The 18,114-nt window shown below is 36.7% G+C and overlaps 1 protein-coding gene across 1 annotated transcript in view; it reads left to right on the plus strand.

The window, feature by feature from the left end:
* Positions 1–17,344, plus strand: part of LOC123704558 — a 47,847-nt gene extending 30,503 nt beyond the window's left edge. The window contains exons 29-47 of the mRNA XM_045652936.1: positions 244–468; positions 818–1,008; positions 1,620–1,755; positions 3,243–3,405; positions 4,933–5,030; positions 5,485–5,598; positions 5,910–5,994; positions 6,336–6,410; positions 6,859–6,986; positions 7,733–7,852; positions 8,437–8,698; positions 9,149–9,363; positions 10,534–10,605; positions 11,199–11,285; positions 11,956–12,055; positions 12,646–13,487; positions 14,063–14,165; positions 14,801–14,878; positions 15,440–17,344. Coding sequence (XP_045508892.1) covers positions 244–468; positions 818–1,008; positions 1,620–1,755; positions 3,243–3,405; positions 4,933–5,030; positions 5,485–5,598; positions 5,910–5,994; positions 6,336–6,410; positions 6,859–6,986; positions 7,733–7,852; positions 8,437–8,698; positions 9,149–9,363; positions 10,534–10,605; positions 11,199–11,285; positions 11,956–12,055; positions 12,646–13,487; positions 14,063–14,165; positions 14,801–14,878; positions 15,440–15,618 — 3,273 coding nt within the window. The 3' untranslated portion in view covers positions 15,619–17,344. The remainder of the gene's footprint in view (positions 1–243; positions 469–817; positions 1,009–1,619; positions 1,756–3,242; positions 3,406–4,932; positions 5,031–5,484; positions 5,599–5,909; positions 5,995–6,335; positions 6,411–6,858; positions 6,987–7,732; positions 7,853–8,436; positions 8,699–9,148; positions 9,364–10,533; positions 10,606–11,198; positions 11,286–11,955; positions 12,056–12,645; positions 13,488–14,062; positions 14,166–14,800; positions 14,879–15,439) is intronic.
* Positions 17,345–18,114: the final 770 nt, after the last annotated feature.

Below are 18,114 nucleotides of genomic sequence, written 5' to 3' on the forward strand. Positions count from 1 at the left end.
ACATTCATTCACTGCCGTACACGGACTGCTCGAGCAGTCACGACTACTTCAAGCCGTCAAAATTGTGTCAAAATGTTGTCAAACTATTCAAATATCAAATTTAATTTAAAATTGTGCATTATTAACTAAAGTTTAAAGAGTGACTTTATTAACAAGTTTATATTACATTTTCAGCAATTGAAACAGCAGCAACAAGCGCAATTGCAACAGCAACAAGCGCTGTTACAGCAACAACAAATGCAGCAACAGCAACAACAGCAACAGGAACAATTGCAGCAACAGCAACTCCAACTTCAACAGCAGCAACAACTTCAGCAGCAGCAACAACTTCAGCAGCAACAACAACTTCAACAACAGCAACAACAACAACAGAAGAAGCCTGAACCGATATACGATCTACCGATACACAATAAGCCGACGTTAACGCCGCAGCAACAGCAACAAATTAGGCAACAACAATTGCAACAGGTAAGTATGGATGTCGGAAGCAACATCTTTTCTTGTTGATTTATTTTATTAAGAAAGGGTTTGTGCTGTAGTTTCAATTCATTTTAAATTGAATTTTCGTTTATATTGAAGGGAAAACATGCTATTAAATGATATTTTCATTTGGCCATCAAAGCTATTTAATAATTTATTTATTTATTCGAGAAAACAAGACTCATTTTGTTCGTAAACAACATTACATTTTTAAAAAGCTATGTTAGTATGTCTTAAAAATGTGTTTGTTCTATAAAAATATTTTTTATAAAACAAACACAATTCTTACCGTCGCTTATCACAATCTGCCATCTAACAAATTCATTTCCCTCAACAGCAACAGCAGCAACAACTCCTGCGGCAACAGCAGCAACAGCAACAGATACACCAGCAACAACAGCAACAGGCGCACAGTCTGCAGCAACAGCACTTGCAGCAGATGCAGCAGCGGCAGAACAGGCCGCAGCAGCAGCTGTCGCTGTCGAGCCGGGACACGAGCGTGTTCTCTACGTCGTCCGAGTGTTCCGGGTGAGTGCAACAAGAGCAACAACAGCAACAATAGCAACAGCAACAGCACTTGCAGCAGATGCAGCAGCGGCAGAACAGGCCGCAGCAGCAGCTGTCGCTGTCGAGCCGGGACACGAGCGTGTTCTCTACGTCGTCCGAGTGTTCCGGGTGAGTGCAACAAGAGCAACAACAGCAACAATAGCAACAGCAACAGCACTTGCAGCAGATGCAGCAGCGGCAGAACAGGCCGCAGCAGCAGCTGTCGCTGTCGAGCCGGGACACGAGCGTGTTCTCTACGTCGTCCGAGTGTTCCGGGTGAGTGCAACAAGAGCAACAACAGCAACAATAGCAACAGCAACAGCACTTGCAGCAGATGCAGCAGCGGCAGAACAGGCCGCAGCTTCTTTTTACATACTATTCTTTCATATTTGAATATGAAAGAATTGTAAAGTCAATAAATAAATAAATAAACTTTACCATTAGCGACAATATCATCAGAAATTTTACCATCAGTAAAACAGCGCGGTCAGTGAGGTTCAGACCCTCGAAAATTAAACGTATTACTATATATAATTATGCACATCTTTACCCCATTAATTATTTTTTTAGTAATTATATTATATTTTGTTCAGTGGTTCATGCTGGCGCGGTCGTCGAGGATCAGACCCTCGAGATTTGGACGCGCTACTACAGTATATAGAGGGTCCGGCCAGACATGTAGATCGCGGGAAGAAGCGGGCGAAGAAACAGCGGCAGAAGGCGAAGCGGGTGAGTTTTATATATATTCTAGTGGCATATGGTGAGTTCTGGTTGGATCAGACCATGGGGAATAAGACGCGCTACTGCAATATATAGAGAGTCCGGCGCGAGTTTATTTATTATTTACAAGTTTTCCGTCGGTGGCTTCGTCTATTTTGTCTAAAACTTAATAATTTATATTCTTAAACCTATCTTTTGAATCACCTTTTATTAAAAAAAAAAAACACTAACATCAGCGCTGTAGTATTCTCGAGTCAAACAGCATAGCTAACTAAGTCTGGGCCTTTTGCTACTTATTTTTTTGAAGTGAAACTTCTTTATCGGGGTTGGAAAAAAATTTAGTATAACATTTTTTTCGTTGCGCGCCATCTTTTTCTTATCCCTACCACGCGTGATTCGACGTGTTTCTGTAAAGTTGCATATAGTAAATTATTTTTTGAAAAATAAGTTTCACTTACGTGTGTACACTAGTATACGCACATATATTTTTAAGCTATTGCATAGCTTTTATCGCGGGCCTTGAGCGCGGCGACTAAATCCAGAAATTCCGTAACGAAAAAACCTCACGCTCCCCACTCCGACGGGCGGAGGTGTGGCTTGAAGGCATAGCATGCAATAGTGCAACCGCCCCAGTCCCCGAGTGACGCATTTTTTGTTTGCTTTGAGTCTCAATGTGTAGGCATCTCTATTTTGTTTCTCTGTATTAAATACTAACAAAAACACGAGATTGTTTATTTTCTACAAAATGTTTAACAATTTTCTACACTTTGTATGACGTCCGTTTATTATGACGTGTTTGGTATTCCCCTTCAATGTCATTATAAACGAATTCAACCATACATATTATATGTTGTGATGGATCCCCAATGACCTATTATACTAGTAGACGCGGCATACGCCAACATGCACTAAAAACAGCGTAATTAATACATACCTACTTACTAACGCATTATCACCAATACAGTTGTTCTCTCTTTCACTCTCATGCACGAGACATAATACATGTCTCACTCATGTACTTCGTAATAACAACTGCCGATTAAAATATAAAAAGAACGTCCAGCCACGACGCTGAATGGTGCGTGACTAAGTGAAACTCGGGCTCTTAGCTGAGTTTTTTCTTGCCAAAACAGAGAGCGGGTAACGTATCTAGCTTTTTTATATATCATAGTGGATCCCACCTTGGGTGAAGGCGTCATAAAATATTATTCAATAGTATTTTCTAGGGTTTGATTTGACTAGAAGACACGATCAGCCAATACTGCCAACATCCGGAAAAATACTCCACATACCAACTACGGAGGAATAGGTGGAGGTAGTTCACAAATAACAATTTGTGAATGACCGTCAAGACGTACAACATCTCGGTCTCCCCGTGACCACGCTCGCTGTAAAGTGTTCGAAACGTCGGGAAAATAATATAATGATGAAATCGCGTTTAAAATCCGTTAAAAAGTGTTTAATTTCTAAATATTATTAAACGTTTCTCGTTCCAGATGGAGAGTCGGCTGTCACGCGAGGCGTGCGCGCTGCGGGCGGAGTTTGCGCGCGCGAACGCGACGCTCGCGGAGGCGGAGGGCGCGCACGCTCGTGCGGCGCGACTGCTGCGGGATGCGCGGGCGCACCTCGCCGCGCTGCACCACGCGACAAGGGCACGGCGTGAGTGTGCAACCTGCTTTATGTTGATGTTTTCACGTGATCAGCGTATACAAAATTACAACATTATTATCTTATTATTATTGTATTGTAAGAAATAACACGCGAGGCCGGGTTAAATATTAGTTTGAATGTAATAAGAATGTACTGCGATTCTACACAGCTACCTAATTGATGTAGGTAGTTGATAACGAAACGCAGCGAGTCAACGACTATTAGCAAAGTGAAGGTAGTTGGGTCGAACGTCGTATAAACAACGTCCGAGCCCCTAGCACAGGCCCCTAGGCACGATTCGTACGAATGCGCCACGAGACAAAGGAGAGCGGCTTTTTATAGTATTCGACAGCTAAGCATGTTCAGACATGAAATAATGACAACTATGTTGACAACTATTCATCCACAAAAATATTAAATCAAAAGTTACGTCTAACAGTATATATTATTTATATTGTAATGGTTAATTTATTTATTGAATTTGCGCCGAGTCGCGTTCTAGCATACATTCCTTACCAATCAGGGTTGCTTGGAAGAGATTGCTTTTGAGCAGTAAGGCCGTCTTTTAGTACGTATGTGCCGTGTGTTTTCATTGTATACCTAATTATAGTATACCTTATTTATGTTTGGTATATTATGTACAATAAAGAATAAATAAATAAACCCCCTTCGCGCTTAGTATACCAATAGTGGAACACCCTGTATAGCCTATAGCCTTCCTCGATACATGGGCTATCTAACACCGTTTAAACAAAAAGAGACTGCCGCACTGTACCACGCGTCGCGGGCGAGGCGTGAGTGAAATGAAATGAAAATAAGTTTATTATGGTCATATGAAAAAAAGGATACGATTTAGCTTACAATTTAAAAAAAAAAATTGGTTGTCTGTAAAGACGGTTTACTGACGATAGTTGAACGTGACAACGTCCGATTGTGCTTCTTTGTCGCTCGTTCCGCGCTCTCGCTCGCACTTCAAGCCTTACGTCATGGAACGCCTCAGAGCGAGGTAACGCCGCATGAGTCATGTTTTTTCGTGCGGCTATATCGAATTATAAGACGTTGTCACGTCAAAATATACGTGTGCCATAAGTAGGCCAATCACTCAGTGTGTTAACACTAATTTTCAGTGGCCGCCTTAGAATGTATTATTGACAGTGGATGTGTTTCCGTTCAAACTAAGGTATCCAACAATATGCAAGTATTAAATATAATTTAATCGAGTGTTCACTGCTCTTTATGTGGCTCCGCTCCTGTTGGTCGTAGCGTGATGATATATAGCCTATAGCCTTCCTCGATAAATGGGCTATCTAACACCGAAAAAATTTTTCAGTAGGTACTGAGATTAGCGCGTTCAAACAAAAATAGACTGCTACGCTGCACACTGACTGTTTGTATACAGATAACAAAATGCAAAGCATTTGAAAACGACGAAATAATAAAATTTGCCTACGATATATTTATAAAAAAAGGTTTTCTATCTAATAATTTTTCCAATTTTTCCAATTTTCTAACTAATATTATTTTTCCAATTTTCAGGTAAAAAGCTAAAATTGAATCTCGCGCAACAAGCAAAGTTACAAGTGGCGTCTGAAGAGTTAGGCGAAATAACGAATCTATACAATACTACGACTAAGGTAATATATTATGAGCACTATGTAATAAATAAATTATTTGATATTTAATTTTTTAGCATCCAAATGCTTTATAAATGAGACTAGATTTCCGCCCGCGGCTTCGCCCGGGTTTTCAAAGGAAAACCCGCATACTTCTCGTTCCCGTGGGATTTCCGGGATAAAAAATATCCTATGTGTTAATCCAAGTTACCCTCTATTACATAGATAAGGCAATTAAAATTTGTAAATTTGCATGCTGTGTCTACATCCAGAAGGTTATACATCAACTGCATGATAGTACATAATAAATAGAATAAATCATAACTATTTGTAACCAGTTTTGTAGACCAATAAAAACAAATGTACTAAATTTCATTGTAATCGGTTCAGTAGAATTTGCGTGAAAGAGTAACAAACACACAATCAGTCTTCTACAGTTTTATATACATATAGTATTTTTTATTATTTTCTACAGGAACTAGAAAATGCGAGGAAACAAGCGGTGGACTTATCGGAGCGTCTCCAGCAAGTTGAAAATCAGCTCGCCGAAGCGAGAGCACTCCAAGGGAAAGAGGAAATGCATGACGAGGTTAGAATTATTAGCTATCGATTGGTGAAAACAGAATGAAGGAAAATTGAATATATACAGGGTGTCCCACTATTGGTATAGTAAGCGCGAAGAGACTTGTAGTTTTGCATACACTGATCACGTAAAAAATAATTACGCGCCATCTTTTTCTTATCCCTACCACGCGTGATTCGACGTATACTTTCTCCAGCGGAGTAGGGATAGCATATCGTTTTAACAAGATATACAATAAGGTCATAAAGGAGTTTCACTTCTTACGTGTGTACACTAGTACACGCACACATTTTTTACTTATTTTTATATGTTTTCAGGACACGCAAACGATGACGAAAGCCCAAATGGACCAGCAAAGATATATAGAGAAATACACTATGGAGAAACAGAAGCAAATGATGAGTGAGTACACATTCATTTTATTTGCAACTAGCTGTGCTCCGCGGTTTCACCCGCAGTGCTCCGCTCCTGTTGGTCTTAGCGTGATGATATATAGCCTATAGCCTTCCTCGATAAATAGGCTATCTAACACCGAAAGAATTTTTCAAATCGGACCAGCAGTTCCCGATATTAGCGCGTTCAAACGAACAAACAAACTCTTCAGCTTTATAATATTAGTATAGATATATACTTGATTCAATTCAGTGTCTTGATGAAAAATTTTATTTAACTCCATCCTTTTCATAATTTCTTCAACCACGGAAATAAAACCGATTTTAATACCGTTTAATTTGTTTATATAGATACAGGTGGCACGGTGCGTGTGACCCGCGCGGGGGCGGAGCCCTACATACTGAATGCGCAGCACCATCTCACTGGTAAGGGCTTTTGTGTCTCTTTTTAAGGAAAATCTAATTTTATTGAGGGACGATAGTTCATGGGTCGATTCTAATGTCTTAATAACTCAGGCCCCGGAATCACATACACAATAGAAAATCTTTTGTGTCGTGGTCAGATCGGGCCGCTCGGGTCTCAATGGGTTAAATGGTTAATTTTTACATGATAATATAAAAATTTCACCTTTTCCGTAGAAAAATAATGTAGTCAACAAATATTTTTGAAATGATTGTTTATCGGAAGAATTTTTCAATTCATAATCGCCCTTTAAGCCAATTCGCCAATTATTCATAATCGAAATATTCTGTTTATTCAAAGTCAATTAAAATAGCAGTTATGTAGTTAGGTTTGGTGTCGATACTTTTGATTAGATACTTCTGATTTTTTATATTAATATTTATAAAATACATTTAATGATTACTATTGCAGTAGTGAACATGCACGAAGATGCGAACAACAAACAGACAAACAAACAGGCGGAAAACAATAAGAAACAGAGCTGGGAGCAAGCGATAGCGCACATCAACCAACTGGCCAAGGGGAAGGAGAAAGAGAAGGTAAGAGATAGGAAGAGATACAATAAATAAATATTTCAGGCCAATATTCACACACGGCACGATCTGATCCCATACTAAGCTTTCGCTTGTGTTATGGAAACCAGATGGCTGATAAACATACATATATAATTTTAAATAAATACTTATATAGATAACTAGCTTTCCGCCCGCGGTTTCACCTGCGTTTTGAAAGAAAAACCGCGTAGTTCCCTTTCCCGTGGGATTTCTGGGATTGCATCATTTTCCCGGGATAAAAAGAAGCCTATGTCCTTTCTCGGGTACCAAAATATCTCCATACCAAATTTCATGCAAATTGGTTCAGTAGTTTAGGGGTGATTGAGTAACAGACAGACAGACAGACAGTGTTACTTTCGCATTTATAATATTAAGTTATAGTTATAGTTTTTGCAGTAATAAAGGCTTATATTTGTGACTAAGGTCCCAAGATAAAGGAAAATATTGTTTTTATGTATTGAATTGGGATTTTTGGAATTGATATATTTATAAAATGATATTTTACCGTTATTATTTAGTAACCAATATTGAATTTCAATGATCAATTTAATAACTCAGGCCCCGGAACCGGATAGAAAATCTATTATGTCTGGGGCCGATCTGGCCGCTTGGGGCTCAATGGGTTAATTAAAAAAGTTGATAAAAAAACAGTTAATAAACATTATTAACCACCAACAAAAACACATATTCTATATATTTGAAGGTTTAATATATAATATCTATACATTTAGCAAAAGAAACCGAAGGAAACACCAACACAGAAGGCGGAAGCAAAGAAAACTGCGGAAAAGCAAAATACGGAAACGCAGCCGTTGTCGAAGAAACAGAGGAAACTTTTGGCTAAACAACAGGTAAATATAATTATATATTTTACTAGATGCGCCCTGCGGTTTCACCCGCATTGCTCCGCTCCTGATGGTCTTAGCGTGATGATATATAGCCTATGGCCTTCCTCGATAAATGGGCTATCTAACAACGAAATAATTTTCATTCAAATCGACCAGTAGTTATTGAGATTAGCGCGTTCAAACAAACAAACTCTTCAGCTTTATAATATTATAGTATAGATTTCTGATTAGTTTTCTTCAGAACTAGCTGCGTCCCGCGGTTTCATTCGCGTAAATGCATTCATTTTATGTCTTATGAAATATCAGAATAAATAGTAGCCTAAGTTACTCCTTATTAACAGCTGCTATCTGTCTGTTAAAATTCCGTCTAAATCGATCCAGTTGTTCCAGAGATTAGCCGGAACAGATAAAAATTGTAAAAATCACTATTTTTCTATACTTACTTATATGTACCCTGTATACTTCCATATCTATGTATTCAGTAAAAAGCGGTTATTTTAATATTAAAAACAGACACTCCAATTTTATTGTTTGTATAGATGATGTTAGAATAGTCATAACAATCATTTATTTATATATTTCTCCAGCAGGCGGAAGAAGAGGAAAGAGAGAGACAGCAACAGCTCGAAGCGAAAAAGAGAGCGGAGAGAAAGGAACAGAAGCAACAGCAACAGCAGCAACAACAACAGCAACAGGAGATGAGCAACAAGAGCAACAAGAAGGCGCAGGAGCAGCAGAGGAAGGAGGACGCGAAGGCGAAGAAGAGGGAGGAGAAAGAGAACAAGAGGCAAGAGAAGGAGAGAGAGAGGATAGAGAAGGAGAAGAAGGAGAGTCGGCAAGAGAAGAATGGTACGTTTTGAATGGATTGAATTTAAATGATTAGTTTTATTAAATTTAGGAGCATCTTGCAGTTTTTATGACCGCCTCCTTGGTACAGTGGTTGACGCGTGAGCGTAGAACCGAGGGGTCCTGGGTTCGATTCCCGGTGGAGACGAAGAAAAAAAGATGCCTCGGTCTGCCGGGACACAATAAATAAAAATACGTGTGTTACTCGAGGACTGCCGCGGTTGCGCTATTGCATAGCATCGCATCGCTGTGCCGGTTGGAGTGGGGGGTGTTAGGTTTTTTCGTTACGAAATTTTTACATTTGATCGCCGCGCTCATAGTCTGAAATAAAAGCTATGCAATAGCTTAATAATAATATGTCGTTGTTGCTCGTGTTTGCATTGCTGACTTTCATCTTTATAATATAAGTAGTACATAAATGTAATTACATTATTTTTTTTTTTCAAAAATAAGTTAAAACGCAAGCAGCTCAAGCGAAGCAGAAGGCTCAGCAACAACAGCAACATCAACGAGAACAACAGCAACGAGATCAACAGCAACAGCATCGAGAACAACAGCAACAGAACAACAAGAAGGAGAAGAAGAAGGAGCAACAACAACAGCAACATAAGCAACAAGTTATCAACATCACACCAGACACTACTATCGAAGTTGTTAATAATAAAAAGGTATGTTTATTTGAACAACTATTTTAACCCATCAGGTTGCCTGGTAGAGATTGCTGCTAAGCAATAAGGCCGCCTCTTGTACAAACTATGCATTTCTTTTGTATTAATGTTATTTTTGTCACAATCCAGTTTGTGCAATAAAGTGTTATAAATAAATAAAAATAAATAAATAAACTTATACTAGTTTTCCGCCCGCGGCTTCGCCCGCTTTGTGTAAAACCTTCGACGAGAATCACTATCTATTAAACAAAACGCATCAAAATACGTTGCGTAGTTTTAAAGATTTAGGCTTACAAAGGGACAGGGATAGGGACAGAGAAAGCGACTTTGTTTTATACTATTCAGTGAGATTATACTTTTTTATTTGTAACATAAAATTGAAAAATAAAAATTTCACTCACTACAAACATCGATGTGCAATAAATAACTAATTCATGCTCAAAAAGTGTCCGAAGCAAAACTCTATCCGCAATAATATCTACACTAATATTATAAAGAGGAAAACATTGTGTGTTTGTTTGATTGTTATGAATAGGCTCATAAACTACTGGACCGATTTTAAAAATTCTTTCACCATTCGAATGCTACATTATCCACGAGTAATATAGGCTAGGTTTTATCCCGGAAATCCCACGGGAACGGGAACTATTTATTTTTATTTATTTATTACGGGAACGGGAACTATGCGGGTTTTTCGTTGAAAACGCAGGCGAAGCCGCGGGCGGAGAGCTAGTATTATTATAATATAATATGATTATAATATTTTGTAATACTGAAATGATTGAAAAGAGCAACTATGGAGTTTCTCGCCGATTCTTCTCCATAGATACTGCTTTCCGAATCGGTGGTAAATGTTACAAATATGACATACTAGATTTCCGCCCGCGGCTTCGCCCGCGTTTGCCCGTGGGATTTCCGGGATAAAAACTATCCTATGTGTTAATCCAAGTTACCCTCTATATGTGTGCTAAATTTCATTGTAATCGGTTCAGTAGTTTTTACGTGAAGTAACAAACATCCATTCATCCATACATCCATACAAACTTTCGCATTTATAATATTAGTAGGATCAAAAGTGCTTCTAGAAGAAGTCTAATTGAATAAATAAATGTTTGAGTTTGAGTACATAATTATAAAAAAAAAATATATTTTTTTATATAATTATTTCAGAATGGTACAGTCAACGAGGCTGAAAAGCCAGCGTCGTGTAGTATCATGGAGCAACTTAGTAGCGGTGTGCAGGTAATATTCATTTGTTTATTCAAACTTTGTTTTTTGTTTAATTACAAATACAATTTATTCTATTATATTGAGTGCAGATTTATTAATTTCTTGTTCAATATTTAGCATTAAACTCTCGATGGAAAATCGGCAGTTTTTATTGGGTTCATGAATCTTTAAAATACAAAGAAATTATTTTGTGTTGTAACAACGAAAATCCACCAAAGAATTTTGGCTTTTGTTAAATATATTTTTTTCTAAATTCTTGAAACAGAAAATAATTGTAAAAAAAAAAATTTGTACCAGTATTAATTTACGACCGTGCATGTACGTCCAATACATTTATTACTAGCTGCGCCCCGCGGTTTCACCCGCATTGCTCCGCTCCTGTTGGTCTTAGCGTGATCCAGCCTATAGCCTTCCTCGATAAATGTGCTATCTAACACCGAAAGAATTTTTCAAATCGAACCAGTAGTTTCCGAGATTAGCGCGTTCAAACAAACAAACTCTTCAGCTTTATGATATTAGTATAGATTAAAATAAGGATTTATCAATTTAAATAAATTATTTATTATGTATATTATAGATTTATTTATGTTTGTTTTATTTTACAGGTGGCCGATTTGAAACTACCTCCTGGTATAACACTAACTCGCGTACAACCGAATGAGAAGAAAGAACCGGCTCCTATTAAATCTGTGGTATTTATTTATTACTAGCTTCCGCCCGCGACTCCGTCCGCGCGTAAAAATGAATATTTATTTTTTCTACGTAATTTTCCGGGATAAAAAGTATCCTATTTTATGCCCATGATAATAAGGTATAATTATACCAAGTTTCATCGAAATCAAACCGTTAGTTTTCACGTGATGCCTGAACATTCAGACAGACAGACAGACAGTCAGACAAAAATTTTTTTAATCACATATTTGGGTTTGGTATCGATCCAGTAACACCCCCTGCTATTTATTTTTTCAATATTTTCAATGTACAGAATTGACCCTTCTACAGATTTATTATATGTATAGATTTTAATATATGTACTAGCTTTCCGCCCGCGGCTTCAAAGAAATACCCGCATAGTTCCCGTTCCCGTTGGGTTATTTTTCTGTGTTTTATGTAAATCTTGTGTGTGTGCAATAAAGAATTATCTATTTATCTATCTATTTCCGGGATAAAACCTATCCTATGTGTTAATCCAAGTTACCCTCTATATGTGTGCTAAATTTCATTGTAATCGGTTCAGTAGTATTTGCGTGAAAGGGTAACAAACACACACACATCCTCACAAACTTTCGCATTTATAATATTAAGTAGGATTTTTCTGTATTATTTTATATTTTATTAAATAAAAACATAAAAAAATTCTAGCCTCTATGGAAATGCAATCAACTAGCAGCGACCCCAACGCCCGTGGCTCGTCCCGCGCCCGTGATAAATGCTGACCCGTCTATGATGATGTTCTCGCAGGGTGAGAGATTTTGTTTCGTATGTTTTTGTGTGATTAAATATGAACTGATGTTGGCAAGTGAAGATTCAGTATTTTATAACGTTGTTAACAGTTTCGTGTTAAATAATGAATAAATCGCGATTTAAATCCGTCAAAAAGTGTTTGATTACTAAATATGAAGGTGGAATGTAATTCTATACCAAAAAATGGAAATTCTTTAAGTCGGATTATTTTTAGACAGAGAAAAAATACATTTACACAGACTTAAAATACTTTGGAAAATATTATACACTTGCGGTCCGCCCCGGCTTCGCCCGTGGTACATATTTCGCAATAAAAGGTAGCCTATGTTCTTTCTCAGGTTCTAAAGATTGTCTGTGCCAAATTTCATCAAAATCGGTCCAGTAGTTTATGCGTGAAAACCATACATACATACATACATACAAATCTTTCCTCTTTATTATAATTAATATTAGTATAGATGTTACTATAGTTTGTGATTCTAATTTTATAAATAAAACTAATATTTTTAGTCTATTACAGCCATATACCGTTAAATTAAGTGTTTAAACTACATTATAATGTACTAATAATAATGAAACACTTTTCAGAAACGCCGAAAACAATAATCATCCCGGAACCGACACCCCCGCCACCACCCCAGCAAGCAAAATCGAAAAAATCCAAAAAGAAATCCAAAAAAGCAGAACCGGACCCGAAACAGGAACCTAAAATGGTGACCCTTCGCAACCCGATGTTCCATCCGAACCTACCGCCCGTACAAATAACGACACCGCAAAAGAAGCCGGACATTAGGATCCCGGATCCCATACCAATGCCCCCGGCACCCTGTCAAGCTACAATAACTCCGACTTCGAACGGAATGTACACAATACGGAACCCGCTTATGTCAATGATGCACCAACAGAGTTTGGGGATCCGGAACCCTGCACCCGCGAATTACCAACCCTTCTATTACAACCAACCAACATATATAGTGGAGAACAAAGAGGAATTCCCGAACCATTTGATAAATTTGGCGTCCTTCACCCAAAAAAGCGATGAGGGCTATTCCCTGTTCAGTACGAACGAAGATACACAGCAGAAGAGCTTTTTGAACAGCGATTGTCCGGAAACAGTGTCGCCGAATCCGATAGGAACGAGGCCGGAGCGTTCCGATTCGCTATTCACGAATCCGATTCCGGAGCCAATCGGTACTCCCATGAGGAGGGAAGAGAGAAGAGAGTACGGTATATATAACCCGTTCGGACAAGAAGAGAATAATGTGTTCAGAAACGCGTTGTTCAGCGAAGAGAGGGATAGAGATAGGGATGTGACGGGTGCGAGCGGGAGGGAAGATCTGCCGTACTTTCAGCGGTTGAGGGCTGGCTCGAGGCTGAACAGCGAAGTTAGTATACACTGTGTGACGGATTCTAAGTTTTATAAAGGCCAGGTGAGACATTTTTGTTATTATTTTTAATTCTAGCGCGGTTTCACCCGCATAATTGAGTTGCGTTTTATCATAATAAAAAATAGCTTAAGACACTCCTTATTAAATCGGCTATTATATGTCAATTAAAGTCTCGTCAAAATCGGTCCAGCCGTTCCAGAGATTAGTCAGATCAAACAGACAGACAAGAATTGTAAAAATTACTATTTTGTGTGTACATCCATATGCATTTGGTAAAAAGCAGTTATTTTAATACAGACACTCCAATTTTATAGATTTATTGTTATAGATAACAATATCAAAGTGCATTTAACAAGTTTCTGATGATATCTGTTAGTATATTGGTTAAATTTTAGTAGCTTCATCTGTTTGTGTGTATGTTTGTATGTAACTGACTCCTTTAGATACGATTTTGATGTTAAACGGCCGTTCTATTCAAACTTGGTAGCTACACTTCTGAATAATAAGATAATATTTTTTTAACTTTCAGTTGATTTTATCATTGAGTGTGATTTTCTCTCTATCTTGATATTTTCAGCAATTTTCAACCAATTTCAAATAATATTAATTTTTTTCAGGATCGATACAGTGAGCCCCCTCCACCGACCGACAGCAGACAGTCGATGTTTTCCCACGGTTGGCCGGAACATACACATCAAAATATGCACTCGCATACACCTAGTAAGTATTTATATTACACTAGCTTACCGCCCGCGGCTTCGCCCGCTTTCTCTAAAACGATTTGAGATTTAAACTATCCTATCTCTCAAGTTGGATCGAACTGCACATGGTGTGCGAATTTTATTATAATCGGTTAAGTGGTATCCATTGAGGACAAACATTGTGACACGATATTTATATATATTAAGACTAGCCTTCCGCCTCGGTTTCGCCCGTGGTACATGTCTACGTTTTCTCACCATAAGAACCATCCTCGTACTTCAAGGAATATTATAAAGAAAGAATTGACGACATTGGTTCAGCCGTTTTCGAGTTTTACGCTTACCAACGCATTTGGCGATTCATTTTTATTATATACTAGCTGTGTCCCGCGGTTTCACCCGCATTGCTACGGTCTTGTTGGTCTTAGCGTGATGATATATAGCCTATAGCCGTCCTTGATAAATGGACTATCTAACAGTGAAATAATTTTTCAAATCGGACCAGTAGTTCCTGAGCAAGTTCTGATATATTTTTATTTTAATATAATTTAAATTTTGATACAGTTTTTATGCCTCGAATAACCAGATAGACAAAATAACTAATTACTAGAAGAAAATATAACACAAAAATTAATAAAATATTTTAAAATATCGATTTCGCAGGCATGCAGCCGTCGAACAATACAATGAATTGCGACCCCGTGTGCGACACGGACAGACATGTGCACCCCGGTAAGGTTTTATTGTACTCATTTTGTATATATATTATTTACTAGCTATTCCGCGCGATTTTACCCGCGTAACTCCGCTCCTGTTGGTCCAAGCGTGATGATATATAGCCTATAGCCTTCCTCGATAAATGAGCTATCTAACACCGAAAGAATTTTTCAAATCGGACCAGTAGTTCCTGAGATTAGCGCGATCAAACAAACTATTCAGCTTTATAATATTAGTATAGATTTATTAGTCAAATCAATAGTAAATATGTATATAAAAAAATGTGTTAAATTTTCTTTGAGTTTAGTTCTGTTTTTGTTTTATCTTGAAATGGAACTTTTATTAACTTTATTTTTTTAAGTTATCATCTTTGGTATACTGTTAATATTTTTAGTTATGCATAACATTAATTTGTAAGACAACGTATAACTCAAAAACGGATGAACAGATTTTATTTGTCTATGTCAAGTGTTTAAAAAAAATACAAAAATGTCCACTCAATGTCCAATGTGTGAACACCTATGTAAATTTAAATTTTCCAATAGCTAGTTTAAAAATGCATATTATTATTTCCAGAGACAAGCGTGTTCCTGCCGGACCGCAGCATCACCAATCTCTCGTCTCTCGAGGTTACCGAACGTGAAATAGAGTCGTTCAAACGTTTCGACTTCTACTTCGAACCGCCGCAACACAAGCCGAAAGTGCAACTCGACGTCAGAGACATCGCTGCCGCGCTACGACAGAACCATAAATAAAAGAATAAAAAAGTTAAATTTAAAAAAAATGCAAAAAAAAAGAAGTGTCAATGTCAATGTCGTCTGACAGTTGTTTTATTTGTGCTGGCAATGCTATAAATCATGATTAAAGAAAGTAATCGGTAGTCTATGCGCTTTGCTTTTTTTTTTAGTAAATGTCAAACAACCGGAAGCTGAATTTACGTAACTTTTTATCTAACGGGATTTTTGTATATCGGAAACAATGCAATAAAATTGTAGTTTATTTCGCTAACAATAAAAAAGTACACAACAAAAATTATTCTATTATTCAAACAATTAATGTAATCGTGAATAAAAAATTTCCTTAATTTTTGCGTTTGTTTTTTTTTAATGAAACTTAATTCTGATGTTCATATTATATAAAGCATAAAACCCTACATTTCATTCGTTCGGAATTCGGATGTTAATTAAAAAAAATTCGTAAAAGGAATACAACAAAATAAAAAAGCTTTCAAGTTAATAAAAAATCTATACAGTACATTACGCGGTAATTTTTTTCATTTTTTTTTTTATTCTATCGGCTTGGAATTTTCAAACATAGTATAGTAAATTATGTGAAAAGATAAAAAATACTACCATTTTTTGAACGATGAAAAAAAAAATGTAGCGGAAAAGTAAAATATTTTTGAGTCTAAAGATCGATTAAAAATATTTTAAAATAATGGACATGACTATGATAATGATTTTGACAAAGAATAAAATAATACTTAGATTCACTAAATATTAATACAACAAGGTAATGGATTAACTTAAAATTGATTTCTAAATGATAAAATATTTTCGAAAAAAGAGCGCTTGTGCTGAGCACACGTGTCAGAAGTGGAACTTCTTTGGCAAGATTCAAAATCGTTGCCTTACTCCATGATGTGACGGTATTGCCATGACGCGAACTGGGAATTTCACTCTCAACGTGCCTAAAGAAATTTCACTTCAAAAATGCTGATGCATAATATGAAACGTAAAAATAAACATAATTTTTATGTAAGAATCTAAGTATTATTATAATTCAACAATTAAAAATGGCGACTAAAGTTCAAAACTTCATAATAATAAGCTTGACATAAATTTCGCTTGAATATTGTTTTTCACAGCAATTTTTGTATTGAGTTCGTCCTCACGCGGGCAATATGGAGTAAGGGACTTGGATATATGCTGTTTTGCATCTGACGCAAGGAATACGTAAAAAAATAAAAATAACAAGCTAAATGATCGCTTAAATTTAGGGAAATATGAACATTCGCTGTGGTGTGGTTTTTTATATAACCGCCAAAGCGTCTATATTTTATTGTAATTTTATCATGATCTATCAATGTGTGAAAATTTAGACGAATCGGTTGAGCCGTGATTGTCACAAATAAGAGCTAGCGCGCAAGAGCAACTTTTGTCTCCTTCACTATTGAGTCTCTCCCATCAACTCTATGGGCTAGTAAGAAAGTGCGCGCACGTAGCGACGCAACTCCCCATACAGTTGATGGGAGAGACTCAATAGTGAAGGAGACAAAAGTTGCTCTTGTGCGCTAGCTCTAACCTTTTGAGTTAGTTTCTTTGCGTCGGATACAAAATGGCGTCTCGATTAGACAAGTAATATATAATGTTAGAATGTATGTATCACAATACGGGCGGACGGCGTAAGTTTAAGTGAAATGTATATTATAGATATTTGTAGTGTTTTATTCCTGAAATAAATACACGTTTATAAGCTGTGTTCTTGCGTTTCATTTATTACCTACTTCATTTTATTCTATCGTCTTTTTGGTAATATGGAATTATTAAAAATCTGGTTAGCCCTTGACAAGTTCAGTAGGTACTTAATATTTTTCCAAATATAGTATATACACAGATAATATAATACTAGTAGTATATAGTAGTATATCAACGAGCAAATTCATAATTTTAAAACTAACTCACTAACACCGCTCGTGATCTGTTCAAAGGCTGTACAAAATGAGATGACATTTAACTTGAGACAATAACTGTAACAGCTATGCTAAAAAAATACGCTGCTAGTGCAACCCATTTCGCTGTCCCTGTAAAAGTTACGGTTACAGTTATAATTAAATTTGATATTAACCCTATTACTAAAACTTGGTGCAAGCAAGCCTACAGTGGCCAATGCCCATTACACATTTTTCATTTTTAGGTATAGCGCCATCTATCGGAAATAAATTTTAGAGTCAATAAATTGCGCATTAAAATGGTTTTACGATATATCTCTTAATATAAACTATTTATCTTATAAGAAAACAAAATTAATATTATTTGTTGCAAATTCTCTACAACTATGGTTCAGTAACTTTTTGTCGTAGGACTATAAATAAAAAAGTTATAAGAGAAAATTTTCAGACATTAGAGATGTTTATATTTTTCAATAAAACTTGTTATAATTTTACGAAGAAATGATATCAGACCATTTTTGTAGATTGTTTTTCGAAGAACAACTTTTATTTACAACATTTTTTCATTGCTGCGTCGCGT

Source organism: Colias croceus, chromosome 30, assembly GCF_905220415.1.
Source record: "Colias croceus chromosome 30, ilColCroc2.1".
In the NCBI taxonomy this organism is placed as follows: Eukaryota; Metazoa; Arthropoda; class Insecta; order Lepidoptera; family Pieridae; genus Colias; species Colias croceus.